General features: G+C 35.4%; 2 protein-coding genes across 2 annotated transcripts; both read right to left on the bottom strand.

Moving 5' to 3' along the window:
- Positions 1 to 2,630: 2,630 nt before the first annotated feature.
- On the bottom strand, positions 2,631 to 4,060 carry LOC145068955 (putative aspartic proteinase GIP2). The gene has a single exon (XM_079015916.1). It carries the CDS (start codon positions 4,002 to 4,004, stop codon positions 2,787 to 2,789), a length of 1,218 nt encoding a protein of 405 aa, XP_078872042.1. The 5' UTR covers positions 4,005 to 4,060; the 3' UTR covers positions 2,631 to 2,786.
- Positions 4,061 to 6,667: 2,607 nt separating this feature from the next.
- APM1 (aminopeptidase M1) lies at positions 6,668 to 11,765 on the bottom strand. The gene is made up of 18 exons (XM_079013264.1): positions 11,471 to 11,765; positions 11,239 to 11,384; positions 10,429 to 10,531; positions 10,142 to 10,328; positions 9,896 to 9,989; positions 9,656 to 9,809; positions 9,479 to 9,583; positions 9,272 to 9,388; positions 9,070 to 9,183; positions 8,811 to 8,993; positions 8,450 to 8,705; positions 8,206 to 8,327; positions 7,990 to 8,087; positions 7,716 to 7,893; positions 7,503 to 7,617; positions 7,268 to 7,410; positions 7,097 to 7,174; positions 6,668 to 6,988 (listed from the first exon to the last, which is right to left on the bottom strand). Exons 1-18 carry the CDS (start codon positions 11,696 to 11,698, stop codon positions 6,803 to 6,805), a joined length of 2,607 nt encoding a protein of 868 aa, XP_078869390.1. The 5' UTR covers positions 11,699 to 11,765; the 3' UTR covers positions 6,668 to 6,802.
- Positions 11,766 to 23,556: the final 11,791 nt, after the last annotated feature.

Raw genomic sequence — 23,556 nt, 5'->3', positions numbered from 1 at the left:
CTTTATTTTGGGAAAATTTTACTATTTCATTATATTTTAAGGATCAGTTTTTGTAACTTTATGTTATATTATAAAGACAAAATTGCAAGAATGGTCCCTGTGGTATGTCAAAACTAGCAACTTTGGTCCAAAATGGGTTTGGCTCGCAAGGATGGTCCAATATTTTCATTTCCTTGCAAGTTGGTTTGAATTTTTTTTTATAAAGTCCATTTTGCCCTTATTGTTTAATTTTTCATTTTTGTTTTATTACATGTAATTAAAAAACAATTAAAAATATAACAAAAATAAAATCTCTCTCTCTCTCTCTCTCTCTCTCTCTCTCCAAGAACCGACCTATTCATCTTCTTCCCACACTTCAATTTTCTCTCAGACGTGCTCAATCTTTATTCACCGGAAAATTGCACATCCACTGGAGACACGTCTCTTACCCTCAAATCTGCTATCTCCGTCTTCTCAGTTGACCACTAAGCACTCATTACCCTCAAATTTGTCATCTCTATAGAAGCTTTCCCAAACAATCAAGGTGAAATCCAGATTTGTTCATTCGACGAAGACGACGGCGCTGTCCACCACTAGAGACGTCCCTCCGCCTTCTCCGATGAAGGGTTTTCTGATGGTGCCATATTTGTTCGATCTACGTTTATGAAGGGTTGTAGCTCCCATATCCGATCTACGTTTCTGTCTCTTTTCGTCTTCTCCTGTTTCTCTTCAAATCCCTTTACCGACTTCAGGTGGTGGTGGTTATGCTTCAGGCGGCGGTTTCTAGAGCCATAACTCTCCTTATGGATTTCATTGATTGTTCATCTCTCTCCTAAGCTTTCTCGTTCTAAGAGGGTCAGAAATCCCCAACTTTGTTCATCCAGTGGCTATCTTGAATGAATGTGCCGCAGAAAACAACTGAAATCGTGATCTAGGGTTGAGATTTTTTATTGTTGTGTTTGTTATGTTTCTTCCTTCTTCTTCTTTTATCTAGATTGTAGTTGTTGGGTTTGTTTGAAATATTTCTTGATGTCGATTCAGGTGGTGGTGAAGGGCGGTTCATCAAATCAGGAAAAATGAATTATGGGTTTGTGAATGATTTATGGGTTTGTGAATGTGATGTTCTTACTCTTGAACTTAGGAAAAATGAGTGTTCTTGAGATTCATATTCATATTTGTGTGTGTATGTTTTTAGTTCTAATCGACTTCACAGCTAATGAGATTGGCCTTTGTTTCCGTTGTTTAAATCAAATTAATCTTGATGTATGTGTAACTGTGTATGTGTGTGTTTAGAGTCTGGAACATTTATAAACTTAATCTAATAAATTGAACAAAATCGATAAAAGTGAAGGTTCTTCGTTTTGCAAATCAACTTCCAGACATGTGTTAAATTTGTTTGTGTTTTATTTTAGATCCAAAATCAAGAACGAAGAACACCCATTGTGGATTTGGATTTGGGATGTTGGATGGTGGTGGGTCACGACACGGGGAGGCGGAGGAGCTGCCACAGTCGACTATGGTGGCTCTCTTCGCCGGAGAAGTGAGAAACGAGGGAGATAGAGGAGTTGGAGATGAAAGGGAGGTCGAGAGAGAGAGAGAGAGAGAGAGAGAGAGAGAGAGAGAGAGAGAGAGAGAGATTTTCTTTTTTTTTTCTTTTTCTTTTTTTGATTTCTGTAATAAAAAAAATTGAAAAATGGAAAATACCAAGGGCAAATCCGTCATTATAAAAAGTTTTAAAATTTTTGGACTAAACTCGCAACAAAATGAAACTATTGGACCATTCTTGCGAGCCAAACCTATTTTGGACCAAAATTGCTAATTTTGACATACCATAGGAACCATTCTTGCAATTTTGTCTATTATAAACATGTATTTTAAGTGGATATTAAATGAGACCATTAATTATATAAAATTATTTTTTGTATACAAATTTCGAAATGGTCTAACTGTTGAATTATTTATTATTATATGTTAAGATACCTAACACATAACACTATAAAACAGATACCATTATATAATATTTATATGTAACTATTGAATTATTTATTGTTATCTTATTGGACAACTTGTTAAAAAAATTACAATTTGTTTTAAAAAATGTGATATAGGGACCATTCTATAAATCGCCATTGACTCCGCAGAATTCTTAAATCACCATTGCCAATTCCAACCACTATATAAAGCTTCTACCGCGTTTACTATTTTAATAGTTAAAATCACAACTTAAAAAGTATTAGACAATTATCAAACTGTGTTACAAATCTATTTTTACTTTATTCTTTTTGGTAAAAGCATATGTTCGTTGAAAGAGCCGGTAAGCAATACTAGCCGATCACAACTGACTGTGCTGAATAAAACCACATTAGTTATTATTCTATATTAGTAGATCGATAATGATAAACAACTTTGGTTCCAAGAATCCTAAAAAAAGACTAGAGATTCACCGGTTTTTTGTTTTGATTATTATTATAACAGTTATTGAAGTATTAATATATTTCCCTTTTATTAAAAAACATTAGTTTTACTTATCGTATATAGACCTTCAAATCAAGGACCCGGTCTTCGACATTCATGTGTAACATATCCATATCTGTCTATACTAAATGGGTCCAAACAGATAATTACATTTCCATGTTAGGAAAGAAAAGGGATCAAAACAACCAAAATTATATCTTCATTACATATTTACATGTTAGAAAAAAGAAACGGATCAAAACCTACAAAAATATGAGACCACAACACAACTCAACTAGGTCTCTACATGTGATATATTCGACGATGAAACGGAAAACGGTCGAACCCCAAACTTAGAATGTCAACGGTGTTGAAACCACCGCACTTTTCATGTTAGAACAGCTATCACCCTCCCTCAACAACGAAGGACTGAATCCCAACATACCAGTCGCTAAATTGAACTCCAAAATATGATCTTCCAACTGAAACCCTCCTAAAACCATTGAAACTGAACCTCTCATATTCAAACCCCCATCCACGAACCCTAAACACATCACTGAATCACTCACTTGTACCATCGAATTCCTCCCTTGAATCATCCACTTAACCACTTCACTCTGCAACACCAGTTCAATCTCCGGCACCTTCCTTTGCGAACTAAAACAAAAACCAAACGGCGCCACCGGAGCCACCATCGTCATGTTCATTGAACTAGCAGCCTTAACATAAGCTTTTGTAAAGATCCCATAAATCGGGCTCTTCATGGTGGTGTATGGGACGACTGTGCTTATTTCGACGCCTCTGATCGGTTGTAACACCAGTTTTCTGCCGTTAATTTTGATGGATTTTACGTTCACATGGTACCCGTCGTGACCATGGGTCGAGATCAAGGGTGTGTACGATAGAGACTTAGAGATGCCGATGCCGGAAACTATAAACCCCTCAGATGAAGATAAACATATAGAAAACTTTCTTGGAATGTCAAAATTGTTGACAGCCTGAGATTGAAACGCAATTTTTGATCTTCCGAAGCCTAACATACCTTTAGCACCGGTAGCCAGGGTTTTTAGTAGATACTCCGGCGAACATAAGAAAAGGAACCGATCAACACCCATACCATCGGAAACGGTGACTATATCCTCGGCTAGATCTCCGAAATTGGTGGATCCAGTGATGGGGTTTTCTTGGTGAACATCACAGATGGTGGGACTGGGAACAATCGGAGTTTGACCACCGGATTTCGCCATCAAGCAGGGAAGAGAACCATGGCGGACGAAGTGTCTAGATGAAGACGAATGTGCGCAATTGAGCCATAGAGATTGACCGGAGAGGTGAACAACGAGCTTGGTGGGAAGTTGCGGAGTACCGATGAGTAACTGGGTGGTGTATTGGAGGGTTTGGGCATCTTTGGTGATATCAAGAAGAAACCCACCATGGAAGAGGGTTGTTTGGGTAGATGATGATATTTTGATGGTGAGAAGAAAGAGATATAGAAGCAGTTGAAGATGAGAAGCGGCCATGGAATATTGGGGAGAGACGCGGCGGCTGTGTATCCAGATCAAATCTAACATGTGTGGGATATGGGGAAGTGGAAACTGAAAAGTGAATGAAATAAGGGCATCGTATCATCGTATGTTTTCTGCGTATTTGATAAGTTCATATTATTGGCCCACTTGACACATGGAACAGTCATCGACCTTATCCTATTTGTTTCGGATAACACATGGTAATAGTTGTATGTCCCTTTTTTTTTTTTTGATGAATCCACTAAATGATAGTAGGTGTGTGAGTGTCTTTTCTTAAAAATTTATATTCCACTATTCGATGATATTTCAATATTAGAAAAAAAAATGTAATTATTATTAGATAAAACTTTTTAATAATTTGAGTCATTTCAAAGGTATTTTATTTACATAACCGAAAATATGCTTAAAATACAAATTTTATGATAACAAAGTGAAATTGAAATTATATCTTTATATCACCATGGTACTCTTTTTTATCAACCGTTTGATCAAGTAAAACAACAGTAAAATCAGTTGTCCGACGTTATTGTTCCATAAACTCTGAAACTACATGATCAGCACCGCATATGGAACCAACCATCCACGATCACCATGGATGTTGAAGATAACTGTAAATTTGCTTTTTATAAATTGGAATTGGACTTTCAACCGGTGACTAATTTCGACAATGGAGGAAATCAATACCATGTAGCTTTATGTACAAAAAGAGCCTCATGATGTTAGAAAAATATTCCAAAAACAATTCTCCTTGACTTTATCTAATTTTGTTCACTTTCTATTTATTTCAAATGGAATTGGATATGATGTAGGAGGTTGTCAAAGGGTTTGTAACCCAGCGGTATCAGGTGGTGCCCTCCCTTTTTGAGATCGAGGGTTCAAGTCCCGTTGTGAACATAGGTGGAATAGGTGTTGTTAGCTTAGGAGTAGATTAGATTTGCCGGTTCAAAAATATATATATATATATATATATATATATATATATATATATATATATATATATATATATATATATATATATATATATATATATATATATATATAAAAGATTTTTTAAAGCAACATATGATGGATAGAATGGTAGCATCTAGGTAAGAGTAATAGCCACTCAATGTTGAGTTATTTTTATTTTGAAAAAAAAAATAAAAAGAAAATGAAGCCATCCAATGATTGCCCTTTTTTCCTCTTTCTCTTTCTATTTCCCCTCGCTCCCCTACCAGCCAGCCATCTTTAGTGAGGCACCTAGCCACTTAAATGAGAGTATAGATATGTCTAGCCTTAGAAGTCAGAACATAATGTTTTGTATTTGTGATGATAGTAAATAGTTTTAGAGGGTGTCAGAGTGTTTATTTAAAATCTTCTTATTTTAAAAACTTCTTATTGAATTTTTGAAAAGTCAATAAATAAATAAATGTTTGGATGCTTAATAAGGACTTTTAAATTTTCTTCTTTTTTATTCTTTGAAAATGAGTTTTCAAAAAATAACAAATTATGACTTATTGAAATGATTTATAACTTATTAAAAAAAAAACAAACAAAATACAATTTACAGTCAAATACTTTTTAACTTATTGATTTTTGCCACCAAAAAACTAATTCAAACATTTTTTTTAAAACTCTTTTTCCCATCTTCATAAGTCAATAAAAGTCAACAAATTCTTTTTAACTTCAAAATGAAATCCCAAACGTTTTCTTAATACATTTTTTTTGCTATTCGATTGAAAAGTTTTATTTTTCCTTATGATCCATTTGCATTTTTACCTATTTGGATAATATGTTTATTTTAACACATATGAAATTTTTGAAAATTTAGAATGTTACTGTTAGTTTGGTATAAGTCTTATTATCACTACTATGGATGTTTGATTTAACATTTGATTTTAATTGATTTAAGTAGTTAATTTCATTTGGAATACGCGTTTGAAGACTTGAACAAAGGTCAGTATTTTTGCTTTTTTAATAATTAGTTTTTGTTTTGGGTTAAACAATTAAGACCAAAAAATTCATACTTGCTTACATTTCCATATAGAATTAAGTTCTTATTATTATCTTATTGTATTCCTTTGTTTAATAAATTATATTATTTTATAATATTTTTAAAAAATAAAAATAATAATGTAAAAGTTACAAAAGAAAAATCTTTACAAAATTTTATTTGTCAAAATGATATCCTTTATCAGAAAATTATTCAAACAATTATTTTTAAAAGGAAAAAAACTTCGATCAAAAAGTTACAAAAACAACTATTTTGGGTTTGATTGTTTAAAAAAATATATTATAACTTATTTAAATATAATGCCAAAATATAAACAACGACTAAATTAGCCAAAATCTATAAACTAACTAAAATAACATCTTATTTAAATTATAAAAAAAAAATAAAAAAAGCTCTTTACTTTATCTGTAATAAAAATTTAAAACTCTTGGTTTATCTTTACGCATAGCGTCACCGGTTAAGGAGAAGGTGATATGATAAATGTTAAATACTTAAATATGAAAAAATAATAATAATACAAGTTTTAAGCTGTATCACATATATTCATACGTAACTTTTTGACAAACTTAAAAGTTTACTTAAAAGCCTTTATGTCATATCCTTTTAAAAAATAACAAACATAAATATATAGTTTACTAGATTATATCATATCCCCATTAATCTATTAGTTTTTTTTTTTTTTTTTAAATTAAAAAAACAACAACAACAACACGAGTTTTTGTCTAGCAAGAGGTCTCTTTTATATAGGTTTTAAGAAACAAAGTCGTTCATTTATGTAAAATGTAAACATAGTATGACGACCATAAAAAGGAAGACAATAAAAGCAAATAACAAAATACCAAATCGAAATCTAGTATTTCCTGTATGCGAGTTCTTGAACACACTCAGCAAGCCCTTTCTCATTTCGAATGGTGTCAAGCCACTTGGCATTTATATGAACCCTCTCAAGGCTCTGCTTCAACGTCCTCATAATCGAAGGCTTACCACGTGTCGCAAAAAACCCTTGCACTTCCTCCGCTTTCTCAATTGACGAAAACTACAAACACCCAAAAAAAAATTACATATTTTTTTCATAATACCAACATCCAAACCCAACGCCTCTATAATATTAAAATAAAAAATATTTGAGTTGACAAAGACAAACCGGTGATACAAGTGCGCTGACAAAGCGTGTGATCAAAAATCCACGCCCCCAAGTATTCGAGATGTGTTCCCAATTTTCCTGTGTTTCAGAGTTCAGGGTTTAGGGTTTAGGAGGGTTTAGGGTTTAGGGTAACAGATAATATAAAATAATTAGTTTAAAGTTTAAACTAACCTTGAACCAATTCCATGCCACCTCACGACCTTCTCTGCTAACACCCAATCCAAACACAACATCTTGACTTCGAACCTCACGGGTCAACAAAAAGTTAAGGACTTCAAGAATTATGTCGGGGTCACTACAAGATCCAAGAGCACCTACAACATAATTGTAAAAACAAATCTCGATTTTAAGAAAAAAAAATGACAATTTTATGATTTTATAAGATTATAACATTATTATAAATTACCTAATATCCGAGTCTTTTCCTGACTTAGATCAGTCTCTCTGTAAACTTTCAAAAGCGAATCCAAACCAGATCTGTCTGTTGATGTCACCTTCTTCATTACAGCAACATACACAGCCTGTCAAAAACACCCTCCGTTAAGTCATGTGTTTTTACAAATTTGCCCTTCTTTATTTTCTTGAATATTTTTTTGAACAGAAGAAAAACTAATCTAACCCTTCTTATATCGGGTGGAAGAAGATGTGTGTTTCTATCTTCCAAGAATGCCTGGAAGCGTTTGTTTGCTTCTATTAATGTTTCCTCGTGTCCAAACACAGCCAATGTAGCAAAAAGCTCTCCTCTCAACAAAGCATCCAAGTGGCTTTCCCCTTCTTTACAATCAAAACCAATCCTCCTGCATAACATAAATTAAACCCAATAATTATAAATCCTTAATAATATAGTATGAGGAGTTCAAAAAAAAAAAAAAAAAAAAAAAAAAAAAACTAACTCTGCAGAGTACTGGAAAAGGTTGATGAAGAACATCTTAATGTTGTCTAGCAATGTGTTATCAGCATCAGCCACAATTCTTGCAACTTTAGAGCTAACCTGTGACAGCCAAAAGAAATACAAGCATCAAAAAGACATGAATGCCCTCCTCATCTTCATATTGAAAATAATACAAGTATTGACAAGGGTAGAGTAGTCATTAGTCATCAGTCATTACACTGATTAAGTTTGACAACACTGTATAATCAGGTTCCTCTCTGTAAGCACCCATCAATGTAAGCAAAGAAGATAAAGGCAACTGGCCAGCCATAGACAATGCAAACGAGTCATCTAGAATACCTGTCAGTAGAAACAAAAGATTATAATAATAATAATATAAATATATATTATTTTTACAATGTTTAGTTTTTAAATAAAGTCGAGGATAATAATAATACTACAAATAAAATAGCAAAGATTACCATATCGATCCATGGGAGATAACTTTTTACTTTCAATGGCAGATCGTAATTTGGCTGACAATTGTTCATCATATTTGACTCGGTAAAACCCTGCCCGGTCAACATTGACTTTTATCCAACTACTTGATGCTTCATCAACAGTTTGTGATTTTTTTTCAAGTAAGAAGTTTTTTCTTGCTTCATATGAGCCACAACATAATGTTATGGGCACAACCCATTGCCCTTCTGCTTCACAACCACTCGACAAAAATTGAACCTATCAATACATAACAACAATAAACTCATAAAAGGATTCATACAGATACAACATTGTACTTTTATAATTTTTTTTTCTTATTAAAGATATGAATGAGATGGAAACCTGTTCAAACTCCAATTTGTTGTCTTTTAGTTTAACAGAGACAACTGGATAACCTTTTTGCTTTGTCCATGAGTTCATTAGTTTGTTCACAGGCTCACCGGATTCCTCCTCAAGGGCGGCCCACAAGTCCTCGGTTTTTGCATTTGAGCCAGCGTGTCTTTTTATATATTTAGCAAGTGCTCGCTGATGATATATAATAATAAAAAAAAAAATTAAAATAAAATAGTAAAATCAAAATGTGAAATTCATGCAAGCAAACCTGAAAAACAGTAGCACCAAGATAGCTCTGCAGCATGCGAATGACGGAAGCGCCCTTGCGATAGCTGATTGCATCAAAAATTTCATCTATTTCACCTGCATGATTAATTTCCACCTGCAAAAGAAATTTGTTATAAATGTAAAAATATATCATGGAAATATGTTGCTATTTGTCACATTTAGAATAGTGCTATTTATTTCACCTCAATAGGGTGTGATTCTGAAAGCCCATCAAGTCTAAGACCTTCAGTACTTTCATCAAGAAACTGAGTCCATATCTTCCATTCTGGAAACAACCCATCAGCAGCTAAATAGCTTACCTGATTTACAATTATAATAACTTATAAGCATAATATCTTAATAAGAAAAAAAAATTAAAGTGCAATTTTATAATTGGGTGATATTATTACCCAAGTGGCAAATCCCTCATTTAGCCACAAATGTGTCCACCACTCCATTGTCACAAGATTTCCAAACCATTGATGTGCAAGTTCATGAGCTACAACAGTTGCCACCTGTATAATTAGTCAACCAGTCAGTTACTATTGTAGATAGAAGGGTAAATTGGTAATATCAATGTACTTTACCCTCTGTTTGTTTGCAGCTGCAGAGTGTTTTTCATCATAAAGTAGAGCTGTTTCTCTGTATGTAACCAGACCATAATTCTCCATGGCTCCAGCAGCAAAATCAGGGATTGCAATCATGTCCAATTTGGGTAGTGAATAAGGTGTTTCAAAGTAGCTGCATAACTCATAAAATACAGGATTAGAATGCATAAAGAAAGTCAGAAAAAATTGAAAGTGTGAAGATGAGAAAATAGAGCATACTCTTTGTATAAACCAAGGGTCTTAACAGCAACATCTAATGCAAACTTCCCTTGATTTGCCTTTCCAACTTGGCAATATACCCTAACTTTGATCCCTGTAAGACAGTTGAAAACTTTTTTACCAATTTGCCCTTGTGGATGTGGGATGATATAAAACAGAAGATAATGAAAGTAGGATGCTATAAAACAGAAATAAACAAAAGTAAGTTCTCTTCACTGCAATTAGGCTTGTATTATTGTATCATACCATCAGGTGTTTGGTCTTCAACATAATCAAACAAACCAACAACAGCTGCCACTAAATATGTAGACATGATTGGGGATTCCTGGTATTGGACAATCTTTATGTTGCCCTCCACCTTTTCATCAAGAACTGGCATGTTTGAAAGAGCTACAAGTTCTGAAGGCACCTCTAGTGTAATCTTGAATGTAGCCTAATAAGTGAACAAACAAGAAATTAGAACAATTTTAAGCAATTGGACAAAATATAAATGTAAAAGAAACCAGAACAACATATGATGATACTAGTCATACCTTACAAGCAGGTTCATCCCAACAAGGAAAACATCTTCTGGCATCAGCTGGTTCAAATTGTGTTACAGCCATGTTCTTCTTCTCACCATTATGTTCATATGAACTGTCAAATCCATTCAAAAGTTGCAATTAATACCTGAATAGTGATAGTTTGTTTGTCTAAAAGTTGGAGAGGCAAACAATCTCTTCAATTACTGTAACTTCATCAACTTATTTCTTTATAAATTAGCCAAATTGGTAAATTGTAGCTAACCTTAAACTTCATTGATAATGACTTTGCATTAGCTTATTATGGAAAATGACATTTTATGGATACATATTAACAGGAGTACATGAGCGAAGCGAAAACTCAAATTCAGAAACTAAATCATTGATCATTCCTGCCATTGTCATTATTGCATAAGCAACAATCACAATTCCAATGGATACAAGGTAATAATCTTGGAGTTCTATCAATTAGCTCTTAAACCACACATCAAGATCAGGTTAATTAATTTTGTCCAATATCTTTAATTTAATCATAAACATCTGGACTTTGTCGTTTAATCATTTCATTTTAGGACATGATTAAAGAAAAAGAAACATCTTTATAGGTTATTTACTGTCTTAGTTTTTATAATAGCATGTATCAAGAAGCCACTTTACTAAGTTTTCAAACTGACAGAAAGAAGATATGGATTGACAAATAAGTTTATATCTTACTAGTTATGTTAAGAAATACAAATGACTGGATTAATCATCAAAATCAAATACAAATTACTTTCAACAAGTTAGTAAATAAAAATGTCAACAAGATCAACGACGAATTACCTTCTGTAAAAACCTTTCATTTGATCATTCAGTGTGCCTTCAAAACTTAAATGTAATACAGCAAGACCGAGAGCCAAAGTTTCACCAAACTCCAGCACCAAAATCTCATCGTCTTCAAAAAATTCTACTTGCAAAGGCTCCAATCCCTTTGATCACGTACACTCCCATTAATTAAATTACTCTTACTATTAAACATATACGAGAAGCAAAAAAAATGAAATCAGATACTTACCTTTGACTCGCTTTTCGATTGGAATCGAACAGATTTGGAATCTACGGAGAGGTCTGCGGCATTGAGGACAATGAACTTGGTATCGGCGACGATATCGATAGAGATCTCGACGGTTCCTGAAAACTTACAGGCGATGAGGTCTGGTATGAGCTTGAGATCGTACCTTTTCGGGATAGCAAATTTTGGAAGCCTCGGTTGGCATCTAAATTGCTCGTACTTCTTCGCCATTTTTCAGATGCTTGCGTTCGAGAGAAGGTTAAATGATCTGTTTGTGTACTTCTGTATTGTAGAGAGGTATTTATAGGGGAGGATTGCTCTTATCCGGCGGAGAAACTATTTTCCTGAGAGAGTTTTCGTAAAATAAGCTTTGATTTAAGAGAAAATAATAAATTAAATTAATTTATTTTAAAATAAAAAATAAAAAATAAGGTTGTGTTGTGAAATGGACTTGTGGGACCGGTGAAATAGGTTTTAACGGGCTGTATATGGTTGCCAATATTTACGATAAATTCTTCAATTTCGTAACACCATTAAACACTTTGAAAATGATATGTTTTAACCGGACAATAGGCTTGTATTAGGCATAGGGAGGCCGGAGGGAGTGGTTAGCAAGGTAGCACCGCAAAGGGGGACGTGGAGCTGAAGTGGAGCTCAACGGTTTCATTACACAGTGTCTCCGTATTTCAGTAGGTCAAACTATCTTCTCTTTTCAGTTAGTGGTTGTTGTGCCGCAAAGGAGTAAAGAGGTGTTTGGTTGAGATACACCACTCCAATGTTTAGACCGATATATATAATCAAAGGTAATGATTTGAGGGTCTATTATTTTGTTTTTACTAACTATTATGTGCCAGAATGCACAGATCTGGACCATCGGATGAAATATAATCAAAGGTCATGATTTGAGGGTCTATGATAGTAGAATAGGATAGCATGTACCATATAATCACACAAATTTCAGCATAAAGACATTTTAGTCAATTAACCTATATTAAAAAAGAAAAATTTTCGGATTTTTAGAGATAGTTAATTATTTTCTTTTTTTTTTAAAATATGAATATTTTAAATTAATTCAAATTTAAAAATCCGATTTATTCTGTCAAAATGATAGAATGCCAACCATAAACTAGTAAATATATTTTTCGATTTTATTCTGTCAGAATGACAGAATGCTAACCATAAACTAGTAAATACATTCTGAAAGAATACACAAAATCAATTCTTGAACTAATAATATAACAAATAATTACATTGTATGATTGTGATTCATTGAATAATAACAACATTCTGAAAGAAATGATTTTTAAGCAACACTTTATACATTGTAGCATAACACATTCTGGTATAATACACTCTCGTTCTATATGTTTTCTTCCTTCTCCACATCAATGTTAGCCTCTTCAAAACCTAAATCCACAAAGAAAACATAATCAAGTTTCAAAAATTAAACAATTCAATGCATTCTAATAGAATAAAAATTATAAATTCTGACAGAATGTATTAAAAACTATAAAGTTTGACAGAATATAGTAGAAAAATAAAAACTATAAATTCTGACATAATGTAGTTGAGACTATAAAGTCAACCATAAAGTATCACAAATTCATTACTAGTTAAACAAATATACTTGTTGTGAGATTGACATTTTGTGTATGTTTGACCTCTAAGCCACTTCAAAATATGCTAGCATTCTATGAGATTGACATTTTGTGCGATTGGCATTCTGTCAGAATAAACATGAGCATGATTTTATACAACATACATTAGAATAAGTAGAATAATTTGAAGTGAACATTTTATCAAACCAACATATTAGATTCCATTCTAACAAAATTGGAATTCGTGATTCCATTCTAGCAGAATTACCCTCATCATATTAGATACTAAGACGATTTTGCTACTGCTACTAATTGAAGATTATTCCTTTGGTGCTTGATATTCATGAAGAAGATAAGAAATAAATTTTTCACCAATGTCTTTTTCAAATATCAAATTCTACAAGATAGAATACAAACATGATAAAGTAATTGTTTATAGGTTATCTGAAACTATTCTAAAATTCTATGTGCCTGAAGTCGGATGACTTCACCATCTGATTTTTTGATGTACTGGTAAAATTCAGGTTGAGCAAGTGAATCGTTGACTGAAGACTTCACCATCTTTATGATGGATCTCAAAAAATCAAGAATATAGTATCAAATGGGTAAATAAAATTAGGAAAAATCAAACACTTACATATAGTGTTAGAAAAACTTCCATGAAAAAGCCCCTGAATACAGCTCCAATGGGTTCACCGGTGGTTGAACAGATCGCAAGGAAGGGAGATCTAATCTCCGACAGGCTTCCCTTGGTTCATTATCTCCGTCTCCATCAGCCACCAATCGTGGAAAGGAATGGAACGGAGGCAGCAATGTTGCCGTCAAGTGGCAGCGACGGCTACTCCTTCTATCCGATAACAATCACGCAGGGAGGGAAAGACTTCGATCCTCCGTTGATCGGAGAAGAAAGAAACACACAAACATTCAGAAAATGGTCGATGACTCTTAATCGATCACAAGGAAGGGCTGCAATCGGCGGTGGGAAGTCGCTGAATTTCTTCTCTGTAGTGGTGATGTTCCAGGCAGGAAACGAAGGTGAAGGATTAGGTTAAATATATTTACTTTATTTCCATAATTGTAGGATTTCAATTAAATGATTTCCTTAATTAAAAGTACAAAAGGTCCAAAATACCCTTTATTGATTTATTTAATTATTTATTATTTCTTGAATTCTCATTGGTGCATTTAGGCACACAATATTTGTTGAAAACATTTGAACCTAATTCTCTCTCTCTCTCTCTCTCTATATATATATATATATATATATATATATATATATTAAATATTGTGTTTATTAAATTTTTATTTAGTTTTAGCATTTTTGTAGGGTTGCAACATGCAAGAATCTTCTTACTTTTAGCATTTTTGTTATTTTATTTTCACTTGAATACTCATCTACATGTACAATAACAATTTCACAGGGAAAATAATTTGAGATCAATAAAAACAAGTTATTTTTTAGGGTGCCTTGCGTAAAGTACCATGATGATTTTGTTGGTTAATTAGATCATTTCTCAAAATTTTAAATTCTCATTGTTCTTTTTACTGTACCATTCTAATAAGCATTTTTTTAGAACGAAAAAAATCTAACATATCTCTAAACTACTTATTATTTAACCTATGTCTCAGGCATGTAGCACCCGAGTCATCAGGTATGAAGTTTCTGACCTAGTCTATTTTCAATTCAAGTTAATATGGAGGAAGATGGTGAGTACGATAGCCGTACGCAATGTATGCATGGCGTACTCGTTGCATGCGTACCATCGGGGGATCCTCAGCATACGTTGGGCGTAATCAAGCCATGGGTAAACCCTAATTTTAGGGTTTTCACCCTATTTAAAGTCCTTAAGTACCTTATAATCTTTACCCGCTCTGCCTCCATTGTCCTTCTAGTGCAAATCTCGAACCCTAGCTTACTTGAGTGCATCTTTGAGCTTACCTTGGTTATTTGGTGATCTTTGTTGGTTTTGAAGAAGAAGGAAGGTTGGGAAGAAGGAGCTTGTAGATCTAGAATTTTAGCACCATTTCTAGCTCATTAAAGGTATAAAGTTTGAACCTTGATCATTCCAAGCTTAGATCTAGGTTTAGGTTAGAAAATGGTATCTTTTGGTCTCATAGATGGATTCTTGGAGTATGAGCAACTTCAGGCCAATTGAGCTATCCTTTTGGACTCTTGGAAGTGTTTTGAGTCATAAAAATCGGATCTTGATGGTTAATCCTCAACCATGCAAGTGTTAGTAACCATCCAAGTGTGCTTATGGACTTAATTCATGATTTAAGCCCCATCATTGCATGCAAAAGCATAAAGTTTGCTACTTTGTGGCTTAAGACGTTATTAGGGACTTGGATCTAAGTTTTGGACATTAGGACTTAATGGATTAAGTCATCGTAGTGTATTCGGGTTGGCAGACCAGTACGCCATAAGTACTCCAGTGTATGTTGCACGTATTGGGTCAACATCCCGACTCCTAGTCAACATCAACATACGTTGGGCATACAAGCCAAGTATGCTGCGAGTACGCAGTCAGGGGACCTAGAAGATTTTTGGGCTTGTTTAGTGTTGGGCTTTGGACTTGTGTAAGTTGGGTATCGGGCCCACCTGACTATAGCAGGTCATTTTTAGGCCTAAGGCCATGTTTGGGGTTCTTGATCCATATTGTGCCTTAAAGGCCTTATAGTTGGGCTTGGATGCTGTCAAACCCCCGAACTAGGACGGCAAAAACGTCTGGGGGCGGATGACATCATTGTATTATATCATCACAATTGAATATAAATGGACATAACAACCAAACGACATACATTAAGATTACAATCTTCATAAGTTTACAATTTGTAATTGTTCAAATGTTACACAAAAGTGACAGAATTGTAAATTTCATAATGGAGCAAAATATCCAAAATCCATGGCTTGAGTATCTGCTTACTGGTTTCGTGAGAATACAAGTCGTTTTGAAAAGCGTCAACATAGAATATTGGTGAGTTCATAAGCATTAATATATATATATATATATATATATATATATATACATACATACATACATATATATATATATATATATATATATATATATATATATATATATATATAAAAGTTGTGCACCCCTTAGGAACACTAAAGTTCCTAAGGGGTTTGCATAAATGGTCCCTTGGTTATAGGTTATATTGCATTTTGGAATTGTTTTTGGTATACGGGTATTTTATGGAAACTATGGTATTGTCTTTCCACGTGTTGGTCATCGTGCCCGGTCTCTCAGTATTTGATGTTTATCTATTTTCGTTCTATTTGCTTCACGATCCTTTCACCACCTCTCAAACCGAGTCTCCTCTCTTCTTCTACCCTTTGCTTCCTCCACCGCCAACCACTTCCTGATCCTTTATGTTTGACGCCTGCATCTACGATTACCTTTTTCTCTTGGTGTCTGTCGTTGTACCATTAGTGGTGGAGGCCGTTACGGCTGTTATGGTAGTGGCAGACGACGATATTAGGGTGTTGGATGTACGTACTGGTCGATTACCTCTTGGTTCTATTTCCACCGCTTCTCCAACCTTAAGTAATCAGCAGGCGGCAGTGATGGTGGTGGTGGTGTTTCAACTGATTTGTAGGCAGATATGAAATTTAAGGATAAGCGGCTTGCTTCTTCATCCCCAGCCCTATACAAGCCAGGAAGGCCAATGTTGTTGATGCTACCCAAGGATTGGGCAACAAGGTATCAAATTTTATACTTTACTTCAAAAATCAACAAACAAACTAACCTATCTTCTTGAATATATATTGCTAGATCATATAAGCTTGACACATGACAACCAATGAATAATAAACAGGTCTCATTTGAAGTTTCAGACAGTTTGTTAGTGAGTTGGCTCATGTAGTTGCCCTCTTTGTAAAACAACCCTAATTGATGCTCCTCCCTGGAACCCATCAACTGACCATAGGAATGGAATGGATATTGCAGACTTTTCACATATTTGTTTATTTATATTTTTCATGATTCTTGACTTTCTACATATATTTTTTTTACTTTTTGTTAGGATTATGGAATGGATATTGCTGAGGCATTATGTCAAATGATTGGGTTTATTAATCATTCCAACATAAAGGCCATAGATGACATTACAATTCAAGTACCTATTTGATATTTCTATCAAATTTTAAGAAAGTATACAACATATTAAACAACATAATGTTTTTTGTTGTCAGATTAGCAATAAGGTGAAAAGAGGTACTTCCTGAAAACTAACAAATGAAATACATGTAACGGCTAGGGTTTCATATTATTATCAAAGAGAAGTACAAATACAATGAAAAGAAAAGACATAATATATAGACAAGCTAATTAGGGTTTCCTAGCGAAAAGGCCCAATCATAAAACCCAATACAAAATAAAGCCCAAAATATTATTAGGTTAACATCCCCCTTCAAACTCACAATGCAGCAACAATAAGCATTGAGAGTTTGTCAGACAGAAAATGGAATCGAGGAGCAGTCAACGACTTCGTAAGAATATTAGCAATCTGCAAAGAGGAAGGAACATAAGGAAGGGAGATAGTGCCCTTCTGGAGATGATGACGTGTGAAATGACAGTCAATCTCAATGTGCTTTGTGCGCTCATGAAACACTGAATTCTTGGCAATCATTATCGCACTCTCGTTATCACAATACAAAGGGGTAGGCTGAGAGATGTGAACGCCCATATCTGCAAGAAGCCATCTCAACCAAACAATCTCACAAGTGGTGATAGCCATGGCTCGATACTCAGATTCTGTAGAAGATCGAGAAACAACATCTTGTTTCTTGCTTTTCCATGATATCAATGAATCTCCAAGAAAAACACAATACCCAGTAGTGGACTTACGATCATAAATATCACTATCCCAATTTGCATCACTATAGGCACGCAACTCAAGAGAGGATGAAGAAGGAAACATAAGAGTGCGGAACTGAGTACCATGTAAATATCTCAAAATACGAAGAACAGCTCCCCAATGAACAGTAGTAGGAGCAGTGACAAACTGGCTAACCACATGAACTGCATGAGCAATATCCGGTCTAGTGACAGTCAGGTAAACCAAACTCCCAACAATGGTACGATAAAGACTTGGATCTGATAATGGGACACCATCAGTTGGAGAGTACTTTGCATTACTCTCTATAGGCGTATCAACTGTTCGATTATCCGTGAGTCGTGCACGTTCAAACAAATCTGAAATATAATTCGTTTGAGATAAAAGATAACCCTTTGGAGATTGAGAAACTTCAATCCCCAAGAAATAACAAAGTAATCCCAAGTCTTTCATAGCAAAACGGTGAGCCAAATCACGCTTTAAAGACTCTATACCATCATAATCATCACCAGTAATAATCATGTCATCGACATACAAGGAAAGAATAATCCGCCCTGCATTCGTACATCGAATAAATAGAGCCGAATCATGGTTACTTGGTTGAAAACCAAGAGAAGTAATCACCGTAGAAAATTTCTCAAACCAAGCACGAGGGGCTTGTTTGAGGCCATATAGAGCCTTCCGAAGTCGACAAACTTCACCTGGTCGGTGAGCAATACCAGGGGGAGGAGACATGTATACTTCTTCATGAAGATCGCCATTCAAGAAAGCATTCTTGACATCCATTTGATAAATCTTCCATTGACGAATGGAAGAAACTGCAATCAAGGTGCGAACAGTCGTCATTTTTGCAACAGGAGCAAACGTCTCCTCATAATCCATACCATACTTTTGCGCGTACCCTTTCGCAACAAGTCTGGCTTTATAGCGCTCAACGGATCCATCAAACTTTGTTTTGATTTTATAAACCCAACGACAACCAATCGTGTGTTTTCCAGGTGGAAGCGGAACCAGATCCCATGTATGAGTCTGATAAAGAGCAGCAAGTTCCTCAGCCATAGCGGTCTGCCAAAGGGGATCAGAAATGGCCTCTTTATAGGATGTTGGCTCAGAGAGACGATGTACATTAGCAATAAAAGAGGCAAAAGCCGGTGAGTAAGAGGAATAGACAAAGTCAGAAAGCTTTGTGGACTTCTTATTACGATAAGGTCTCGATGGAGGGGGGTCTTGATGATTTGTAGGCAGAGGATCAACGATAGGTGTTGGATCAGCCACATGTGGTGGATCAGCAACAAGTGGTGGATCAGTGACATGTGGTGGATCATCAATGTCAATGCTAAACGGATCAATAGTACAGAGCTCCTCTCGGGTTGCATCATGTGACTGAACAGGAATGCTATAGAATGGAATATGCTCCAAAAAGGTGACATTGCGAGATACATACAGTTTCTGATTTGAAGGATCATAGCACCGATAACCTTTCTGACCAATACCATATCCCAGAAAAACACAAAGAGCTGATTTTAAAGACAACTTATCTCTCTCTACATGAGGCTTCAAGACAAAACATGTACACCCAAACACTCGTAATGAAGAATAATCTGGGAGTTGTCCAAACAACATTTCATAAGGAGACTTCCCCGAAGTGTACGCAGTAGGAATGCCATTAATAACATAAGTAGCGGTATGAACAGCTTCTCCCCAAAACATATTGGGAACTTGAGCAGAGAGTAGTAAGGATCTAGCAGTTTCTAGGAGATGTCGATGTTTTCTTTATGCAACACCATTCTGCTGAGGAGTGTCTGTACAAGATGATTGATGTATAGTGCCATCAGATGCCAATAATTGTTTAAAATCATTGGAGGTAAATTCTCCTCCCAGATCACACCGAAAACATTTTATGACAGCAGAGTGTTGAGTCTTGACAATAGCTCTGAATTCACTATATATGGTGAAAAAGTCAGACCTGCGCTTCATAAAATAAACCCACGTATAACGAGTGTAATCATCAATGAATGAAACATAATAGTTAGCTCCTGACTTGGAGGTTATCGGAGAGGGACCCCACACATCAGAATGCACAATATCAAAGGGAGCAACATAACGAGTGACACTTTTATTAAACGGTAAAGCAAAAAATTTTCCCAGTTTACAACCACAACAATCAGAAATATCATCAAATTTCAAAGAGCCTAACACACCAGTGGAAACCAAAAACTGTAAACGAGACGCTGAAACATGTCCCAAACGAGAATGCCAAAGATAAAAAGGAGACGATGAAGGGTTTAAACGAAAAGACGACAAATCGACACTATATGCAGCAACATCAGCAACATGTAGCTGCTCCAAGACATAAAGCTCCCCAAGTCTACGGCCTATCCCGATCACCCTCCGAGACCGAATGTCCTGTACACAGCAGAATAAATCAGAAAAGAAGACCCAACAACCAGATTTATACAACTGACTGACCGATGCAAGATTCAAAGCAAGTGTAGGAATGTAATACACATCTGTTAAAAATATATAAGGAGTGACAATAGAACCAACACCCTCTACTGACATGGGTGTAGCACTAGCAGACATAACAGAGACAGGTGTACGAGAAGATAATGAAGAAAAAGATGAAAAATGTGGTGACATGTGATGAGATGCACCAGAATCCAATATCTACAAGGATGAAGGAATACCTGACGTGTTGGATGAAGACAGACCTGAAGGAGACATGGAAGCTGACATGGTAGTTGGATTGGTAGCTAAGAACTGTCTGAACTGCTCAACAATCTGTGGATCCAAGGCTGATGGTGGTGTGAAATCTGTTTCATTCTCAACTGAAGGTGTAGCAGCAGCGTACTGTGCTAGCCTAAAATATGAAAAAGAGGGACGTGACTTTCCAGAAGACTTGTTCTGCTGTGAAGACTGAGACTATGCTGGTGATCTTGTTTGTTGTTGCTGTTGATTTCCCTTGCCTGTCAGTAAAGGACAATTTGCTTTCCAATGGTTTTTCTTCTTACAGAAAGTACACTCATCAAATGCAACTCTGGGACGATTTTGGTTTGAAGATTGGGGTCGTTGTGAAACAGCAAAGACAGCAGGAGTGGCTGTCTTGGGAGCTTTGTCAGCATGGGACTTGATACGAGTTTCTTCAGCAATCAACTTGTGAACAACCGAATCAACAGTGGGAAGAGGTGTACGATGCAAGATTGATCCACACAGACCTTCAAAATCTGAACGTAATGCCATCAAGAACTGAACCAAACGTTGCTCTTCCCTTCTATCAATATAAGGCTTAAAAGCCTTCAACACATCAGGTTCTGTAAGAGCTAACTGATCCCACAAATCCGACATAGCTGCATAAAATTCCTGAACACTAAGATTGTTCTGTTGGAGGGCTCGAATATCAAACTCTAACTGATACTGCTTTGCAAAGTTAGACTGAGTATACAACCTAGCCAAATGATCCCAAATCTCCTTTGCCGTGTCATACTTCGCCAACTGAGTACCAATAGACTGGATGACAAAATTATTAATCCAAGTAATGATCTTGGAGTTATCAGTCTCCCATGAATCCAGTAAGGTTTCATAATTAGCGGCCTTCTCGTCTGTTGGTTTCTTCTTGTCACCTGTAACAATCCCCCACATAGTCTTGCCCCGCAAGAAATTTTTCATAACATAACTCCAATAGGCATAGTTTTTGCCATCAAGTTGAATACTAATGGACTGAAGAGAATCATCTCTTGGGGCCATATTTCAATATCAGTCAAATAATAAATACGAGTAGTAGCAAAAAATGATCAAGATCTCGAAATCAACAAAGCTAGACGAAAACACAACCCTCAAAACCGACAAACGAACAAATCAAACCAAACCAAATACAGAAACGAGCAAAAAAGGCATACCCCAAAATTGCAAATGGTGACAATGAACAGTACACGTGAATAGTGCCGATGAATAGTAACCGCGCGATGAACAGTGTCGATGAATAGTAATAGATGAACAGTAACCACGCGATGAACAATGTCGATGAATAGTAATCGATGACAGTAACCACGCGATGAACAGTGTCGATGAACAGTAACCTTGCGATGAACAGTAACCTCGCGATGAACAGTGCCGATGAACAGTAACTCCAATGAACAGTGCCGATGAACAGTAATCTCCCCCCAAAAAAATGAAAAACTATAGATAATCAACCGAGCTCTGATACCATGAAAACTAACAAATGAAATACATGTAACGGCTAGGGTTTCATATTATTATCAAAGAGAAGTACAAATACAATGAAAAGGAAAGACATAATATATAGACAAGCTAATTAGGGTTTCCTAGCGAAAAGGCCCAATCATAAAACCCAATACAAAATAAAGCCCAAAATATTATTAGGTTAACACTTCCAACAAGAATGATACGGTGGCAGTGGCAGTGACATCATCTATTCCTGTGGGCCCTCAGAGAAAACACAGTAGAAGCTAACGTTAATAAAATTAGGTAAATGGATTGTTTGATTTTTTTAGTTCGATGTGGTGGTTGCGTTTTTGCTAGGATTGAGGTTTTAACTGGTTAAATTGGGAGGAATTTGATCCGATTCGGGTTTTTGGATAGTTTTTTTTCTGATTGCATAAGCATTGGTTGATATGAAAAGGTAGCAAAGTTGGACTTAAATTAACAATTGAAAGAAGAGCTTACCTTAGGTACTTATATGAATGGTGTGGCTTCATTCAAGGCATGATTGACTAAAGAACTATTGTTTGGATTCGTACAGAGCTTTCAAAGATCAAAAGAAAGTCAGGTCAGACCATGTCAATGGAGATTTCATTCACGACATGGTTGAGTAAAGATTTACTATTTGGATTCGTACAGAGCTCTCAAAGATCAAAAGAAAGTCAGGTTAGACCATGTTAATGGAGATTTCAAGGTGTTCCCCACCCAATGTTATCCTGATAATTTTTGATTGTTCTAAAACAAGATTACTGATGGTAGGGTACAAGTTGGAATATGGTGCTATGAATAGTTCACATAGATTTAATATTATATGTCTATTATAAAATTTATTCCACACTTTTATGGTGTTTCTATTGCAGTAGTAAGCCAACCATATGACATGTGGTGGATCTGGTTCATCAAGATCAGTTTGAAAAGTGGGACAAGGATATAAAGAAGACGGAGGAGGCAGGTGGTGGTGTCAATCCCAGTATAGATCTATACACAATTATCTCGCTTGTTGTGACTGTTATGCTTGTCATGACGTTCTTCAGGCATCAGATGCGGTAAGATATTTGCCACCCTAGACTGGCCCTGTCTAGCTGTAGCGAACAACTTAGGTGTGGGGGTGTCAATCCCAGTATAGATCTATACACAATTATCCCGCTTTCCCTCCAGAAGACTCTGGTTATAACTATAGAACTTAGAGTTTATGCTAGGTAGGTACGGTGAAGATAGTGTCTCACTAGAGCATTAACGAATTTACGCAAATTTCGAATCTCTTTATTGTATAATGAAATAAGTTTACTAGTGTAAATTCGTGACAGATGCTTTATGACATGCATTTTAAAGATTATGATAATATGCTTTTTATGACACGCGATTTACAAATTTCATGATACACAACTTATGACTTATGCAGTGTGAGTTTTATGACAGACAGTTTATGAC

The sequence above is a fragment of the Lactuca serriola genome, chromosome 8, assembly GCF_051521515.1.
Source record: "Lactuca serriola cultivar US96UC23 chromosome 8, Lser_US96UC23_V15, whole genome shotgun sequence".
In the NCBI taxonomy this organism is placed as follows: Eukaryota; Viridiplantae; Streptophyta; class Magnoliopsida; order Asterales; family Asteraceae; genus Lactuca; species Lactuca serriola.
The sequence above is the reverse complement of the archived record's forward strand: the minus strand, read 5'-3'. Positions and strand labels throughout refer to the sequence as shown.

Bases quoted from the DNA above. Each gene is read 5' to 3' on its own strand.
- LOC145068955 (XM_079015916.1), bottom strand. From the start codon at position 4,004: ATGTTAGATTTGATCTGGATACACAGCCGCCGCGTCTCTCCCCAATAT.
- APM1 (XM_079013264.1), bottom strand. From the start codon at position 11,698: ATGGCGAAGAAGTACGAGCAATTTAGATGCCAACCGAGGCTTCCAAAA. The intron at 9,584-9,655 runs GTAAAGTACATT...CTAATTATACAG, and splicing joins CAGCTGCAAACAAACAGAGG to GTGGCAACTGTTGTAGCTCA. The intron at 8,706-8,810 runs GTTTCCATCTCA...ATGTATTGATAG, and splicing joins ACAAATTGGAGTTTGAACAG to GTTCAATTTTTGTCGAGTGG.